Source organism: Prinia subflava (assembly GCF_021018805.1).
Source record: "Prinia subflava isolate CZ2003 ecotype Zambia chromosome W unlocalized genomic scaffold, Cam_Psub_1.2 scaffold_22_NEW, whole genome shotgun sequence".
Taxonomy (NCBI): Eukaryota; Metazoa; Chordata; class Aves; order Passeriformes; family Cisticolidae; genus Prinia; species Prinia subflava.
Genome location: NW_026960606.1, coordinates 4666233 through 4683683, shown reverse-complemented (window position 1 = coordinate 4683683; position 17451 = coordinate 4666233). Strand labels below are relative to the sequence as shown.

Below are 17451 nucleotides of genomic sequence, written 5' to 3'. Positions count from 1 at the left end.
GTGTCAGGACAAGCCCTTGAGTGCACCAGGATAGCTGCTGCACTCCTTTCTATGAGCTAGTTGAGAAGATCAGTCAGTTGAAAGCAAGATTTAACAACGCAGCATCCAGAGGAAAACTGGAGGTGGAGGCATCCTCCCCAGCCATTCCCTGCAATGCACACAGCAGAGTGTGAGCAGACAGGATGGATTTATACACAGGGTAAAATGACACAGCAGACACGGTCTTGCAGGTGCCCTCTAATCCTAAACCACCCACGCGTGGTACCCCCACCCCATGGGTGACCAGCAGCAGCCAGGGGGGCAGAGGCAGTCCACCAAGCTTACAGACATAACCAGCCACAGGCACAGAGTGGTGGGGGCCAGCTACACCATCTCATACTGATTGTTTCTGATGTACCAGGACAGGCAGCAGGAGAGAATGATGCCAATCAACTGAAAAAGAGAAAAAACAAACCCCACATGTCAGAGGTAGCCAAAACCAGGGAGAGGTGTTTTCAGGAGAAAGCCTGACAAAGTGATACAGGATTTTATGAAATTCAAAGATGGACAGCGGGGTTTACAAACCACAAGGGCTGGCTGCTGCACCCTGCTTCAGAATCACTGAAAGTGGCTGAAGCACAGGATCCTGGCAGGCACAAACTAAACAAGCTCCTCACAAGAGATGCTCCAGGTCCCATCCCATTACATGTTGCTTCACGAAGCATCTACTGTTTTATGGTAATTGCAGAGATTACACAGATATCAGGAGTGTCACAGCCAATTACACAGCCACCAGAGAATGGCAGCACCTCTCCCTGTTGCAAGGACAGTGGGGAAGCAAAGCTGCTGTCACATCAAGAAGGTACTGTTATCAAAACATGCTGTTAACACAACACAGCCTCCCAGCACCTGTGCAGACTTCAGGGCCAGATCCTGCATGACACTGACCTCCACAAGCAAAGTTAGAGTCACATTGGCACAACGGGTCCCTGTCAGATGCATGACCCAGCCAAGCTTGCTGAAGAGGCAATAAAAGGTAGGAACTGGTTACAATACTCAAGCCTGCCATCAGCTGAGAAAATGTTGCAGCTGGGAGTGTGTGTACAGTTCACTATTTGTGTATCAGCCACATCTCAGTGAGCCCAGAGCCAGACCAGCATAGCCAGGGAGGAATGGGGCGAGCAGCGGGCACAGCAGAGCAGCTCCGGCTCTCAGGCTCTCCCGAAGCACTCGGCAGCATGAGCTGCAGCCAGGCACTGCAAGCTCCCACCTGTAACCGAATTTCTTAGAGATCATGGGCATAATGTGCTGTGGAATGAGATTTGAGCTATCCCAAACTGGGCCTCAGATTTGGGCCTGCTAGGCCTCAGCTTTTGGCCTGTGTAGAAGTAGATAAGCTTTGTGGCACAGCTAGAAATTGGGTTAAGGTATGGGTATCAATAGAATAGGGCAATTACTGTAAAGACACGGTAGCTGCCTTAAACTGTGATTGTTTACATATTTGTCTACGCTCACTGCCAATAGAAATGCACCTGTTACTGTAAACTGTTCTTACTGTATATAACCGGCCATTTCGTGAATAAAGAGGAGAACGTATGTTATTAATCACATTGATTGGACCTGTGTTGCTCTGTCTCCAGCCCCAAGATTGAGTCCCAGACTTCATCTGGCGCCCGAACAGGGACTTGTTTTTCTTTTTATTGGGTTTTATTACACTTAAATGTGGAGCTTGAATGCTGGTTTTTCATCTAAACACGGATTTCGCCTAAACGCGGAGTAAGCCCCTGCCATTTTGGAGTTTGTTTTGTGTATCTGGATTCGGTCTGGACTAAATACACGGACATTCCTCAACTTAAAAGCCTAGAGGCTGGAGAATGTTTGCTGCCTCATTTCATTTGAAGGACGACAGCGCCGTGCTGTGAGAAAGGTAAGCGACAACTACAGATTGAAACAAAAGGTTCTAAAAGGATGGAAAAAGATTATCATGCTGCTTTGCATCTTTTAGCTACAATTGCCTCCAAGAGGGGTGAAAAAATAAAGGACACTGATATAGATCAGTTAACCCTATGGGCTCGGAAAAAAGGGAAGTTAAATCAACCATCGCTTCTTTTTAGTGAAGCAGAATGGAAAGAGATAGGTGAATTACTATGGGACTCTGTGGTTTTGCAAGGGAAAGAAGCAAAGATTTGCTCAGAATTAGGTGTAATTTGGAAAAAAGTGATAAATACCTTGCAAGCATTCGCTGCAGAACGCAGAGCGGCCCAAGTGGCAATATTAGCCTTAGAGAGAACGACTCCTTGCCCTTCTGACTTAGGAGCCTCTCTCCCCGAAATAAAAGAACCAAAGAAAACATCCAAAGTAGCCAGATCCTTCGGAATAAGTTCCACGCATCCCGTTAAAGGGAACGCAGCTCCCCTCTGTTTGTCCCTCCACGACGTGGTAGATGTAGCTGACCATGCGGCTCGGGGGCAGGAAATGCTTTTGTCGCTCCCCAAGGCAAGTGAGAGCAGACAGGAAGTGCCTTGGCCACCAGACTCAAGGGGCGGAGTGAAAGACGAGGAGGCAGGCTGGGCCAAAGGCGGAGCCGGGTGGGCACAAGTGATGCAGCAGAGAGGCGGACCTCAGGGCGGTGCTGAGAGCTGGGCGGTGTTAGATTGCTTCTTGCCGGAAAAGGAGATGATGTCATCAGCACATGTGACCAAAACAAACATGGCTGCGCCCATGCCGGACCCCGAGAATGCAAATTCAGTTCAATCCGAGACCCCTGCGCCCCCACAGCCTGCGTCAGCAAGACCTGTCACCCATCCACAAGCATCCCGCTACCCCCTGCCAGAATCCGACTCTGATGGAGAAGCTTTTGAGCCTGACGACCACTGCACACCTTGACCACCAAAAAAGATGCAGAGATCAGATGAATTACAGCAAATAATAGCTAAGCTCGCTGAACTGTCTAATCGCCAGAGTCAATTAGAGTAACAAACAATCGAAGCATCTAAGATTTCTCCACAAAAAAAGCAGAACTTACAAACCCTTTCATCATTACACAGTAAGCAGGCACTGCTGCCTGCTGCCCAGCAGATGGCACTGCGTGCCAACCAAACAGACCCGATCCAGAGTCGCTGGTCCATGGCGAAGAAAAGTGCCATTCTGGACGGGGACTATGAAGCTACAAATTTAATAGCCTGCCCGGTGTTAATTGAGCAGAACACTGCGAAATGGCAACCGCACGAATGGAAAGTTTCACAATCTGCTAAACAAACTGTAACTCAGCATGGAATTAGATCAGAAGCTGCAAAAAATATCATACAATATATTTTTACAGCTGATCTCTTATGCCCAGCGGATAGTGCGAGCATAGCGACCTTCCTGCTCAGCCCCTCACAATTTCTTATTTTTGAAAGGGAATGGAGACGCCTTGCGACTGAAGAAGCCAACAAACATCAAACAGTAGGAGACCCATTCTATAGAATACAGCCTGACATGCTCACGGGGCATGGAGCCTATGCCATGACAAATGTACAATTAACTTTTCCAATTGAGATTCACCAGCTATCCCAGGCATTAGCCCACAAAGCCTTGCTACTGGTGCCAGATAAGAAAAAGCCTGTGTCATACGCTAATATTAAGCAGGGAGCTACAGAACCATATGGCCAGTTCATCAATTGTCTATCTACAGCTTTGAAAGATGCCCCAGATCTGCCTGCAGATGTACAAGAGCATTTATTTCGCTCCCTTGCATTTGAAAATGCCAATGCACGCACCAAAACCATACTGGCTTCCCTTCCCCAAGGTTGTGGAGTCGATGAAATGCTAGTAAGAGCAGCCAGAGCAGAACAAAATAATCAAACAGCAGCTTTCACTGCAGCTATGCAGGATGCAATGCAGCAACAAGGACATATCGCAGTTGCATTGACAGGAAAAGGCATCACCTATTCCAATGGCAACAAAAAACCACTGTCGAGCATCATTTGCTTCGGCTGTGGTGATACAGGCCATTTTAAGCGAATTTATCAAAAGACTGTGTGGTGTCACAAATGTAATGCAGACACCCACGCCAATGAAGCTTGCAAAAAACAGGGAAACTTCAAAGCCAGCGCGCTAAGGCACAACACCAAGACACAAATCGATGCCTTGACCCACGAGATTCCAAAAACGGCTTCTTATATAAGAACAGACCTGCCACATGGGGGAGTCACGGCGTAGATATAACAACAGCAGAAGAAGTCACCCTGCAAGACAAGGAAGTCACCCTGATTCCCACAGATGTTTATGGACCAATGTACAGCACAATTTCTCTAGTTGGAGGTTTGCTGTTGGGAAGATCCTCCACAGGTAAACAAGGTATAAACATAATTCCAGGAGTCATTGATGCAGACTATACAGGACAAGTGAAAATAATGGCTTATGCTTTACAGCCACCTGTGACGACTCCGAAAGGGAGCAGAATTGCTCAAATAATTCAGTTTGAAAACATTCTACCAAATTGTCGATTCCCGAGACAGCCAACTGAGCCAGAAAGAGGAAACAGGAACTTTGGATCAACTGGCCACAATGTTTTCTTTACAGTGAACCTGAAGGAGCGCCCACGAATCACAGTGAAATTACAACGAAGTGATGAGATTATTGATCGATCGCCACTTCTCAACACAGGCGCAGATGTTTCGATAATGAATCAACTACATTGGCCAACTAATTGGCCGTTGCAGTCACCCTACACCCACGTAGTGGGGGTAGGCGGCACGAGCGTCCCTTCAATGAGTGCAGACCCTGTTCGCATTATCTTTAATGATAATCAAGTCATTGTAGCTCATCCTTATGTTATGCCAACGCTAGAGAAAATTCCAGGACTTCTGGGCAGAGATATACTTTCCCAGATGGGGATGGTCCTAACCACTGATCAGCATTTTCCTTGATGGCCACTGCAAAGCAGCCACCCATTTTAAGAATCACCTGGTTGACTGAAACTCCTGTATGGGTCGAGCAGTAGCCAATGACAGAAAAGAAGCTGCGAATTACCAGGCAATTAGTACAAGAACAACTGGAAGCAGGTCATATTTAGCCCTCAGTGAGTCCATGGAACACGCCAATTTTTGTGATCCCCAAAAAATCAGGAAAATAGAGATTACTGCATGATCTTCGCAAGGTCAATGAGCAAATGCAAGCAATGGGTGCCTTACAGCCAGGCTTGCCAGCACCAACTATGATCCCTCATGGGTGGAACATTGCAATCATCGATTTGAAGGACTGCTTCTTAACCATTCCACTCCATCCACAAGACACTCAGCGCTTTGCCTTCACTGTGCCATCCATCAACAGAGCAGCCCCAGTACAAAGATATGAATGGATTACTCTACCCCAGGGGAATCGGAACTCACCAACAATGTGTCAGTTGTTTGTTAGTTGGGCTTTGCAACTTATTCGTCAGCATTTTTCTAGCGCAATGATTTATCTTTATGTTGATGGCATTCTCATTGTCACCAAAGCGCCATTGACAGAGTTAAACCGGTTGATAGCACAATTGAAACATCGTGGACTGACTGTAGCCCCAGAGAAAATACAGCGATCAGCTCCTTGGAGATACTTAAGTTAGCTGATCATAAGTGCACAAATTCACCCACAGAAAATTACTTTACATGCTAACATTTCTACCTTACATGATGATCAGAAACTCTTTGGGGACTTGCAATGGGTTTGTACCATTTTAGGAATTACCAATGATGATTTGCAACCGTTCCTACCGTGGCTTCATGGTAGTGATGCCAGTAGTCCTCGAACGTGTACCCCTGAACAACAAAAAGCTTTAGATCAAGTGTCAAAAAAGTTACAGTGTGGTTGGAGTGCCCGTTGAATAGAGCACCTTCCACTGTCACTTTTTCTTTCCAACGCTGATGTCTGTCCATTTGCCATCATTTTTCAATGGCAAAAGAAAAAGGGGGAACGCCTGTCTAAGTCAACAGCAAGTGTAATAGAATGGGTGTTTTTACCTATACAACCAAAGAGTCGTGTCATGACCAGAACAGACACTCTTGCTGAGCTCATAAAAAAGGGTAGGGACAGAATTATAGAGACAGATGGGAAGGAACCAGCAGATATCAGTGTTCCTGTTAGAAGTGAAGATTTAGAGTGGAAGCTGAGACATTCTGTTGCTTTGCAAGAAGCGTTGCTAGGTTTTACAGGTGTGGTTCACAACCAGCAGCCAAAAGGCCCAATGTGGACTCTAATTACATGTTACCAATGGCTGGAAAGGCCTTTGTGTTCCTTGACACCAGTAAAAGGCAGAACAGTTTTTACAGATGCTGGCCGAAAAGTAAAAAGAGCTGTGTGTGTATGGCAACAACAAGGAGAGTGGATGCAACATTTACTTCAGAGCGAAGCAGGAGACAGCCTGCAAACCCTTGAACTGAGAGCAGTGTGTTGGGCTTTACAAACCTGGAACAAAGAACTTCTCAATGTTGTTTCAGACTCGTTATATGTGGTTGGAGTTGTGCAAAGAATTGAAGATGCGCTCATCAGAACCACTCAAAATCAGCGACTTGGAGAACTGTTTCTGCAGCTGAGAAGTATACTGAGACAGCGTCAGCATGCCTTTTGTGTTATGCACATTCGTAGTCACCAGTGCAACAGTGGTTTAGGAGAAGGCAACACACGAGCAGATGCTGCAGTCAGTTGTGTTGCTCATATTCCTCCTGAAAACAAATTTGTACGAGCTCTCAATAGCCATGAGAATTTTCATGAGAATGCTAGGGCCTTGCGTCGTCAATTTCAAATATCTATGAACGATGCACAAGGGATCGTGCGTGCCTGCCCTCAATGTAGTCATCATGGGCCTGGCCTTGGTCTAGGCACGAACCCCAGAGGAATGAAAGCTTTAGAATTGTGGCAGATGGATGTAACTCATGTTCCGGAATTCAGAAGATTGAAATATGTCCATGTCACTGTTGATACTTATTCTAAATTTATCTGGGCCACAGCACAATCAGGAGAAAGAGCTTTGCATGTTGAAAGACACCTGACTGTTTGCTTTGCAGTGATGCGAGTGCCTGCAGAAATTAAGACCAACAATGGTCCAGCCTATGTTGGTCAGCGAGTTGCTAGATTTCTGCAGAAGTGGGGAGTCAAGCATACCACCGGAATTCCTCACTCTCCTACTGGTCAAGCCATTGTAGAAAGGGCTAATTGGAAGCTGAAAGAATATTTAGCAAAGCAGAAACAAAATGATGAGACTGACATAACTAGCCGATTATCCAAGGTACTATTCACTTTAAACTATTTGTGCTTAGCAGAAGGAAGAGAAGAGCCTGCAGTTGTTATCCACCATCAGGCAGTGAAAGAAGCAAGACCACAAGCAATTCCAGGGCTTTATGTATGTCATAAAAATATGCGAACGGGTGAATGGCAGGGACCAAGTCCTGTGTTATTTAATGGTCGTGGCTATATGTGTGTTTCCGCAGGAGAAGCAGGACCTGTTTGGGTGCCGAGCCGATTTACCCGTGCGTGTCCGCAATCAGAGATACCAACTAGCGGTAATAACCACGGTGACAGCGGTGAATTACCTGAAGCACCTCAAGAAGACTCAGAGACTGTAGAAAATTAATTGTTATAGCAGAAATAAATAGTTGTACTGTTACAGTTATATGATTAGATTTGTGATAAGCTATTGTTAAGATTTAAGTAACAGGCAAGTGTTATTTGTTTAGTTTTTATAAGAGGCAACTAAAACAATGAGCAGAATGTTAGGTGTCAGAATGTCTGTTTTGATTGGTATTTTAATAGAAACGGGATCAGGAATGCTTGACGTTGACCCAAGGCAGACTATGTGGGTTACTTGGGCCAACCAAAACAAGCAAGATTCCTTTTGTTTGTCTTTAGCCACACCATCTAATCCTTTTCTAACTTGCTTGATTGGGGTCCCAGTGAGCTCCATGACAGAGTTCAGAACCTGGTCCTGAATTCAAATTAATCCAAAAAGTGTTTTAGGAGCACAAGCTGCTGTCATTGCACAAAATCGTAAAGTTACTAGTGCAGAGCCTCAGGAACTTGATCTTCTGGGCTCTGTGCCAGGAACTTACTGTTTAATTTTTGGACATTTTATGATAAATTCCAGTTTGTTAATCATAAACAAACAACAGCTAAAAGATGACAGCACTTGGTTATCTCCCCATTCCTCATTGTACTACAATTACACTGAATATTGCAACAAGTGGACTAAGTCTGTGACACCATTAACAGGTGTTGCTAAGAAACTGCCACCAGGGATCTTTCTCATTTGTGGAGATAGAGCCTGGTCTGCAATGCCCCAAAAGGGTATAGGAGGACCATGTTATTTCGGTAAATTGACATTATTTGCTCCTAGCATTCACCAGGTTTTAGGATTGTCTCAAACGACCCAACGAGTCAAACAAAGTATGTCTCAACTAGGCCCCGACCGTAAAGATCGAGTTACCCTATGGCAGACTGCAGCTGTAATCTCAGCATCCGTTTTTGCCCCAGGAGTTGCTTCAGGGCAAGCTCTCACACAATTAAAACATTTGGACTGCTGGACAGGAAAAGAGATTAATATAACATCCAATTTGCTGAGTGAGCTTGCCAAAGACATTAATGACATTCGTCATGCAGTGTTCCAAAACAGAGCCGCTGTAGACTTCCTCCTTTTATCACAAGGGCATGGATGTGAAGAATTTGAAGGCATGTGCTGCATGAACTTATCAGATCATTCACGATCGATTTACAAGCAGTTATCGCAGTTGAAAGAGAACATGAAAAATCTTATAGTTGTAGACACACCGTTTGACAAATGGCTTGGATTATGGGGTTTTACTGGGTGGATCAAAGATTTAATTCATTTTAGCATAAGAGTACTTATTGTTATCATAGTTATCTTAATTATCGTGCCTTGTTTAATACGATGCATGCAAAAATTAGCCAGCCGTGCCTTTGCATCAGTTTAGATAGCTCAAAATGAAAAAGAGGGAACTGTAACCGAATTTCTTAGAGATCATGGGCATAATGTGCTGTGGAATGAGATTTGAGCTATCCCAAACTGGGCCTCATATTTGGGCCTGCTAGGCCTCAGATTTGGGCCTGCGTAGAAGTAGATAAGCTTGTGGCGCAGCTAGAAATTGGGTTAAGGTGTGGGCACAGACTGTATGGGGCAAATAGAGTGAAGATACGGTAACTGCCTTAAACTGAGATAGTTTACATACTTGTTCACTCTGAATGCCAATAGAAATGCACCTGCAACTGTAAACTATTCTGCACTGTTTATAACCAGCCATTTCGTGAATAAATTGGAGAATGTATGTTATTAATCACATTGATTGGACCTGCGTTGCTCTGTCTCCAGCCCCGAGATCGAGTCCCATACTTCACCCACCTCTGCCCCAGTTCAGTCCATCTGTTACGGAAAACACATGGTGGCAAGCTCATCACAGCTGAGTATCTTGGCAGGTTCCTGCTCCCCAGTCCGGTGTGGGCAGCCCACAGTCCCGGCCAGCAGCACTTTGATGCTCGCGTCACGGCCACTGGGTGCTGCGTCAAGGGGAGGCAGAATTTAAGCGCCTCCAAAGTCAAGGCTGGCTGCTCAGCACCAAGAGCCCAGCAAGCTCCCACAGTGCAGCTGAAGGAGGGCCAGCTGCACATCCTGCAGCCCGGCTACAGCGCATTGGAAAGCCCTCGGCACCTCAGTAAACCCCAGCATGGCGTCAGCGCCCAGCTAGCCGAGCTGGGGTCATGGGCCTCCCATTTCCTGTCGGGATGAAGCTGATGGAGCTGGGGCTGGAGAGCACACTGCTGCGCAGCTCCTGCAGGAAGTGCCCTGCACCATAAAGTGAAGGAGACACTGGGGAGCGGGAGGGAGAGGACACTATGGCAGGGCAGGGTGGCCTGTGGGTTGGTCAGCCACCAGCACAAGTGGTGCCACACAGGCACTCACAGTGACCCCACCACACAGAAGTGATGCCAAACATCTTCCTGATAACAGTAGTGGGTGGGTAGGAAAAGGAAGGGCGGAAATTTGATCCCTGCCCACAGCAGGCGCAGAGTTTGTCCATCTCCATTTGTTTTTTTTCTTAGAGACTGTTGTTTTGGAGAGGAGCTCTTTCCAAATAAACCTGGGCTCAAGGAAATAGAGCTGGGGCTTCAGCCTTGGGTGTAAAAGACTGGGGCCTGCACAGCAGTCAGATTAAATCCAAGGGGAGTACACAGAGTAGCTGTTCCTCCCTGATTGAAACCAACTGTGCCTTTTGTACACAGCAGACTTTGCACTGAAATTAAATACCTCTGGAGATGTGCTAGCTTCACTCCTCACTCCTCCTGAGCCAGACAAGGTAGATTTACCTGGAAACACACGATGCCAAAGGAGATTCCAGCCACAACACTCATTTTGGACTCGATTGTTGATGTTACCAGGAAAAAACAACCCTGAAGAGGAGGCAAAGTAAACAGGTGGATCCAATGCTTTCCACCCTCAGGAGTACAAACCAGCTTCTTCCCAAAGCACCAGCAGCTCCAGGGGAACATTCTCCAGTGCTGGCAGCAGGGGAGTCTTGGCTGCCCCCCTCCTGCCAGACCTCAGCAAAGCCATTTCCCTATCAGGACTGCACAAGCCAGTCTCCCAGCCCAGATGTCTTATCAAGGGGAGCACTGTCCTCCGGCTGCTCCCAACCTGACCAAGGTGACTCATCAGAGGAACGTTCCTTGCATCACTCAACCATCCCTGTGTGTAGTGGTGTGTTAATGAGTTCTTTATAGTTTCTAAGTTTTTCTAAGTTCTTTGTAAGATGGTTTGTTCCTTGTACCCCCCGGTTTTGCCTTCCTGTTAGTTGCCCCTGGAACTCCCCCAGTAACTGTTACGTGTCAATCCTTTCCCCCCTCCTCCCTGGAACCTGCCTGTCATCTCAGAGCCCTGCCTCAGAGCTAGAAAATTCTATCAGGGGCTTTGAGTGATAGGCTAGGTTCAGGGAAAAACCCCTCCTCTCTCTTATGTGTGGTCCTTGTTTGTGTCAGTCACCTTCCTAGCCCCTTCTGTATTGAACCCAATTGGTTGTACCCTCCTCACCGCCCTCTGTACCGCCCCCCCATAAAAGGGGGTCGGAAAAAGGCAAAAGTGGCTTGGTTAGAGCAAGTTCTTGGCAGGTGGGGAAGCTCTGCCTGACCTCTCAAATAAACCCCCTTGGACTTACTCGGCTGGCTCCTCCCTTTATTCTCCACCGTCCTCTGCCCCTTTCCACCTGTGCCTTTGATGTTTCGTTGGAACCAAGACCCACTGGATCAGCTTGGCTTGTGCTGCTCACCAGCCGTACCTGCTGCTTGCCGCAGTGCCTGAGCTAGCCTGGGCAGGGCGAGACCGCGTTCTGAAAGGCTCCAGCGACAGCTTGACTCCCACTGCGGGGCCCCTCGAGACATCAGAGGAACCCCCCGGAGAGGACCTGCGGACCGGGGCACTCGGAGCCCCGGACCTGCACTTCATCCCTGGACGGCAAGCTACTGTTGGTTGTAGCAGCTTCCCGCATGGGGGGGTGCGCTCCCGACGGCCAAGGGGGCCAGCTTCTTCAGCACCAGAAGTCCCTCTCAGGTGGAGATTTTCCCCAGACTGAGCTTTCCCCTCGACGCTGGAGCTTCGGTGAGCTCTTCCTGTTCCCTCCCAGGGACAGGAACCTCTATTTTTCCCCGAACCGGGAGCACGGTGGTCTCTAAGCCAGAGCCATGAAGGCTGCGCAACCCCGGGGTTGTGGGTGTTGGCCCCCTCCTCGGTTTATCCCTCTCCGGCACTTTTAGTTCTTTTAGTGGTTTTTCCCGGTTTTAATTTGCCCGGTTGCTTTCGTGCTGTGCAGCACCCATGCGGCAGGGTAGGGTGGCGTGCGTGGCGGGAGTGGGGTACAGCTCCCAGCAGGCGGGCCGTCCACTCAGCACGGGGGCACCCCCCCATGCCCGCGGCAGGGTGGCATGGCTGCCAGCCATTCAGAGTTCACGCGGCTGATAACGCCCGATGGCACAGTGCAGTGCGGCGTAGCGCGGCGGTTTCACGGTCAGCTTTGTTACCAGCCATTCTAAGTTCCTGCGGTTCCCCGGGAGTCGGAGACACATGCAGCTCCTCCTGGTTTGAAGAGAGCACGCGTTTGGTTTTAAGTTCGGTTTTCCTGATTTGTGCTCAGTCTCGTGTGGGTGTGCTGCAGTTTATCATCAGAGCCACAATGGGTGCAAAGCTCTCCACAGCACAAAAGGGAGTTTTTTATGGTTTAATTGATGTTTTGCATGCTGCCCAAGTTAAGTCCCCTAGGGTGATTTGAAAAGGTTTGTCTGCTGGCTATTTCTCCATTTCCTCCAAACGTCTCCTGCTTCCATTCATAGTGCCCAGTTTTGGCATGCTGTGGAAGACAAAAATCCTGAAATTAGGCAAGGCAGGGGGCAAATCCCTTCCCAAAGTTGCTTATCTAACCCTCCAGTTTAAAACTGCTGCTTTGAAAAGGAAAGGGATGGAGAAGTGGCCGAGTTGTGGGAGACCTCCCCCAGTTTCCCCTCTTCCCAGTCCCAAACCCTCTCCCCGAAGCAAGGGAATTCTAAAGGGAGCGACAGGCAGCCAGCTTGTCAGCTCAGGCTCCCCACAGGTTCCCCAACCCCCCCGCCTGAGCAGTCTTGGCCAAACTGCTCGGGACTTCTTGGGTTACCCTGGCCAGGCAACCCGAGAACCTTGCCCACTCCCACCTTTCCCAGTTAGAAAGCCCAGAGTTCGTTTTAGTGTTGAAGAGGCTGAGCCACCTCAAAATGGTGCCCACTCCCTCCAGACACAAAATGGAGGAGACCTCATGGTACAATCCCCCTCTGTGTCCTTCCCTTCTCCTTTCCATAATCCCTTTCACTCATCCAACCCTTTCCTGTCCCCAACTCCTCCCACTTCCCACGATGTCTTTTCCCCTCCTTCTCAGAAAACCCCACCCACTCACCCTGCCCATTGACACATCCCTAGGGTGTCATCGAATGCTGCCCAAACCACGCCCTCTTCTGGAAGGCGGCCATCTTGGAGCTCAGGTTCCTATGCCCCTCCCACCCATTCCCACGCCCCCCCTCACTGGTTCCCATGCCCCTCCCACCCGTTCCCACACCCCTCCTCCCTTTTCCCATGATAGAAACCAGGGAGATGAGGGGCAGGAGCCTTAAACCCAGGATCCAGACCCAATTCCAACACTTGCCCCGGTCACATTTAAACGAGCCAGGGGAGGGCAAGCCCTTCATCCCAATTGGTACCCCTTCTCCCAATCTATTATGAAGGACCTCTGTAAAGCCCAGAAAGAATATGGTAGGGAAAGTCCCTACTTTAGGGGACTTCTCACTGTTGATCTTGCAGGTGTGGTGGCAGTCCCAGCTGAAATCAAAGAGTTGTTCTCCTGCCTCATGACATCCACAGAGTATGAACTCTGGGAAGGGGCACGGAGGCTGCTGCTCAAGGACACCCTCCCCGATTTGCTCTTGAACCCAGGCACAGCAGTGGATGAACAGGGCTATGCCCTGACCCTAGAACATCTTTGTGGTGAGGGACAATGGGCCACTGCCCCGGAGCAGGCTGCCGCCATTCCTGTCCCAGCCCTTGAAATCCTGAAACAATTAGCAGGCAAGGCTTTTTTCTGTCTGCAGCCACATGGTCCCATTCCACCTTACACGCAAAGTCGACAAAGGCCATTGGAATCCTTTGTAGACTTTGTAGAGAGGCTCACATGAGCCATCAAAATCCAAGTTAAAACAACATGCCAGGGAGGGAATACTAGAGAAGATTGCCTTTGTTAATGCAAATGATGCCTGCTGTGTCGCAATCCTCAGTCTTCCTCTAGACCCCCCTGGGACCCCGAGAATTATGTTACAGGTCTGCCAAGTGAGGTTCCTTTCATGGCCCCTCGGCCAAGGCATCATCCGAGACACATGCCCCAGAATCACCCCTGAAGGCTGCAGCTGCTGATGCCATCATCATAGATTCATCTGCTTGGCCTGCCAATGTTCCGTTGCCTCGCCGGACTCGGTGTCTTCCAGACAAACCCTGCATGCTATGTGGACAGTCTGGACACTGGATGTCCAATTGTCCACTCAAGAAGGAGTTTGAGGACTTTAAAAAACAGGGGGGACAGGGGAAACCTGGGCTGAACCCAAGGGTTCAAAAAAACTAGATGGAAAGTGTGAGTCCACCCCGCGCCAGGACATAAATAGGGTGGACTGGGCAAGGAACAATGGGGAGGGGAAACAGTCAGTTGACACAACAGTGCCTTCTCATGCAGAGGGAACCATGACAAAGTCCAGTTCTATGGACAATCTACCGGACATGACAAAACCTTTTGAATGCGATCTAGCCAGATCAATTCTAACAACCACCTCTTCTTCTGAACCTTACAGGTTGCAGTTGACAGAGCCTTTGCTCCTTAATGACAATGATTGGCATTTTCTCGCTGCTGACCCTAGCGAGCTGCAGAACTGGCCTCAGATCGAAAGTGAGTTCCTCATCGTCAGGGATTGTTGCCCTGGTTTTTCTGAGGTTTTTTTAAAACCTTTTACTCGTTCATAAGATGGAGTCAGTTCTTTAGTTTCTGTGGAATATTAAGGGTCAGTTTTTCACTTTCTCACATTTTGGAGCATAAACAACCTTTCTTGTATTTGTTCACTGTCCTTTGTCTACATATTTCTAGCCTGAAAATAATGTTGGTTGACATCTGGTCTGGCCAGTGGGGTGAAGGGGTAGTAACCCCAGAAGCCAATCCATAACCAGACCCACAAATGTATAAAAAAGGAAGAAATAAACAGACTCGGCCCTCTTTTTGGGGAGCAGCCTTTCACTGCAGACCTCCTGCATCCGTGTTGTTTTGCATGCCATTCCAACGGGGGATAACAAATACACTGCGCAGGAGATCGAGGTTATCCCGGGAAAACTCAGAACTAATCCCAGAGGCCTCCTTCTCTGGCTGCGTTCTCCCACCCACCAATATTTCTCCCAAGAGGCCAGATCATGGCGAAGGCCATCCCTACCATGGACCCCACAGAAGAAGATATCCCCTCGGCCTGCCCAGTCCAGAAGATCACCACAGACAAACCGAAAATAATATGCAAATTTAGGGTGGGAGAGGAGACCCTGGACCTTGCGTGTCTCTTGGATACCGGAGCAGATGTAACGATTGTGCCTGAATGGTATTGGCTGTCACATTGGGCCTTGCAAAACATGGCCAGACATGTACAGGGTGTAGGAGGCATCCAATTAGCTAAACAATCAAAGAATGTGGTCCAAATTGAGGGGCTGAAAGGGCAATTGGCAGGCCTCCACCCTTTCATTTAGGTTTTAAGGTACCTTTGATTGGATGAGACCTCATGGCCCAGTGCGAGATCACAATTAACATCCTAGACCCCTCACAGGATTTTTGGGCCGCGGTCACTGAGAAGCGCCCTACCCAGAAGCTGAATTGGCAAACAGACACACCAGTGTGGGTAGAGCAGTGGCTGCTCTCGAAAGAAAAATTAAAGGCCCTTCATGAGCTCGTGGAAGAGCAGCTGAGAAAAGGTCACGTCGAGGAGACCACTTCACCGTGGAATTCTCCCGTTTTTGTCATCCATAAGGCTGACAAAAGCAAATGGCGGCTCCTTCATGACCTCAGGAAAATTAACAGCGCAATTGAAGATATGGGGTCACTCCAGCCAGGGTTCCTTCCCTGACCATGCTCCCCTGAGACTGGAAATTGGCAGTCATTGACATCAAGGATTGCTTTTTCCAAATTCCCCTACATCCTGACAATGCCCCACGGTTCTTGGTTCCCTCTATCAACCAAGACGCCCCAAGAAAGCGCTACCATTGGCGAGTTCTCCTGCAAGGGATGAAGAATAGCCCCGTGATTTGCCAATGGTATGTCGCTTCCTTGCTGTCCCTAGTCCGCGCAGCCGCGGAGAAGGTCATTATCCATCATTACACGGATGATGTCCTCATTTGCACCCCCAACAATGACCTGCTAAGTCACGTGCTTGACCTCACAATCAGTGCATTGGTTGTTGCAGGATTCGAGCTGCAGGAGGACAAGGTTCAACAGATGCCGCCTTGGAGATACCTAGGGCTGGAGATCGGTAAGCGGACCATCGTGCCGCAAAAATTGGCAATAAAGACCAAAATTAGTACCCTCGTGGATGTCCATCAACTGTGTGGGGCATTGAACTGGGTGCGGCCCTGGCTGGGTCTGACCACCGAAGACCCGGCCCCCCTTTTCATTGAAAGGGGGAGAGGAGCTAAGTTCTCCTAGTCGCACTTACCCCAGAGGCACGGAAGGCCCTGGAAAAGGTCCAAGACACCATGTCTACCCAGCAGGCCAACCGGTGTGACCCGGACCTGCCTTTTAAGTTCATCATTACGGGTAGACTGCCACACCTCCATGGGGTGATTTTTCAATGGGACAGTGCACGAAAAGTGCCAAGAACATCCAAAAAGGACCAAGGAGGAGGAGATCCTCTCTTAGTCCTAGAATGGGTCTTCCTCAGCCACCAGAGGTCCAAAAGAATGACAAGGCCACAGGAGTTGGTGGCTGAGCTGATTCGGAAAGCAAGGATCCGAATCAAAGAACTGGCTGGATGTGACTTCGAATGCATTCACATTCCAATTGGTTCACAATAAGGCCAAATTACAAAGCCCATGTTAGAACACCTGCTTCAAGAGAACGAAGTGTTGCAATTTGCTCTGGACTCTTTCACAGGCCAAATTTCAATTCATCGACCAGCCCACAAAATTTTCATTGGTGCTGTCAAGCATTCAGAGCACGAAACCCTTAGAAGCCCTGACAGTGTTCACTGACGTGTCCAGAAGATCCCACAAGTCACTTTTGACTTGGAGGGATCCTCAGACTCAGAGGTGGGAGGCAGATATTGCTGAGGTTGAAGGATCACCTCAGGTCGCTGAGTTGGCCACTGTCGTCAGGGCCTTCAAAAGGTTCCCTGAACCATTCAGTTTGGTAACTGACTCCACATATGTTGCAGGAGTTGTGTCCAGAGCGGAACAAGCCATCCTGCAAGAGGTGTGTAACGTGACACTTTTTGAGTTGCTCTCAAAACTTGTCAAGCTGGTCTCCTACTGAGAGCAACCGTTTTATGTGATGCATACGAAGTCCCATGCCGATTTGCCAGGGTTCATTGCTGAGGGAAACAGGAGGGCAGATGCTCTTGCTGCCCCTGCAGCAATGGCCCCTCTGCAGTATATTTTCGAGCAGGCAAAACTCAGCCATCAACTTTTCCATCAAAATGCGCCTGGCTTGGTGTGACAATTCCGCATCTCCTATCAACAAGCCAGGGCCATCATGGCCACGTGTCCCTCGTGTCTACAACATGCCCTTCCCACCTTACGTGCAGGCGTAAACCCCAGAGGACTGAATAGAGTTGAGCTGTGGCAAATGGATGTTACCCACATTCCAACATTTGGTAGACAAAAATATGTTCATGTGTCTATGGACACCTTTGCCTCTGTCCACA

The 17451-nt window shown here is 48.6% G+C and overlaps 1 protein-coding gene across 1 annotated transcript in view; it reads right to left on the bottom strand.

The window, feature by feature from the left end:
- Positions 1-363: 363 nt before the first annotated feature.
- The window catches only part of LOC134564849 (tetraspanin-6-like), a 40458-nt gene continuing 23370 nt past the window's right edge, over positions 364-17451 (bottom strand). Inside the window, 2 exon segments of the mRNA XM_063424070.1 lie at positions 364-432; positions 10315-10398. Coding sequence (XP_063280140.1) covers positions 364-432; positions 10315-10398 — 153 coding nt within the window.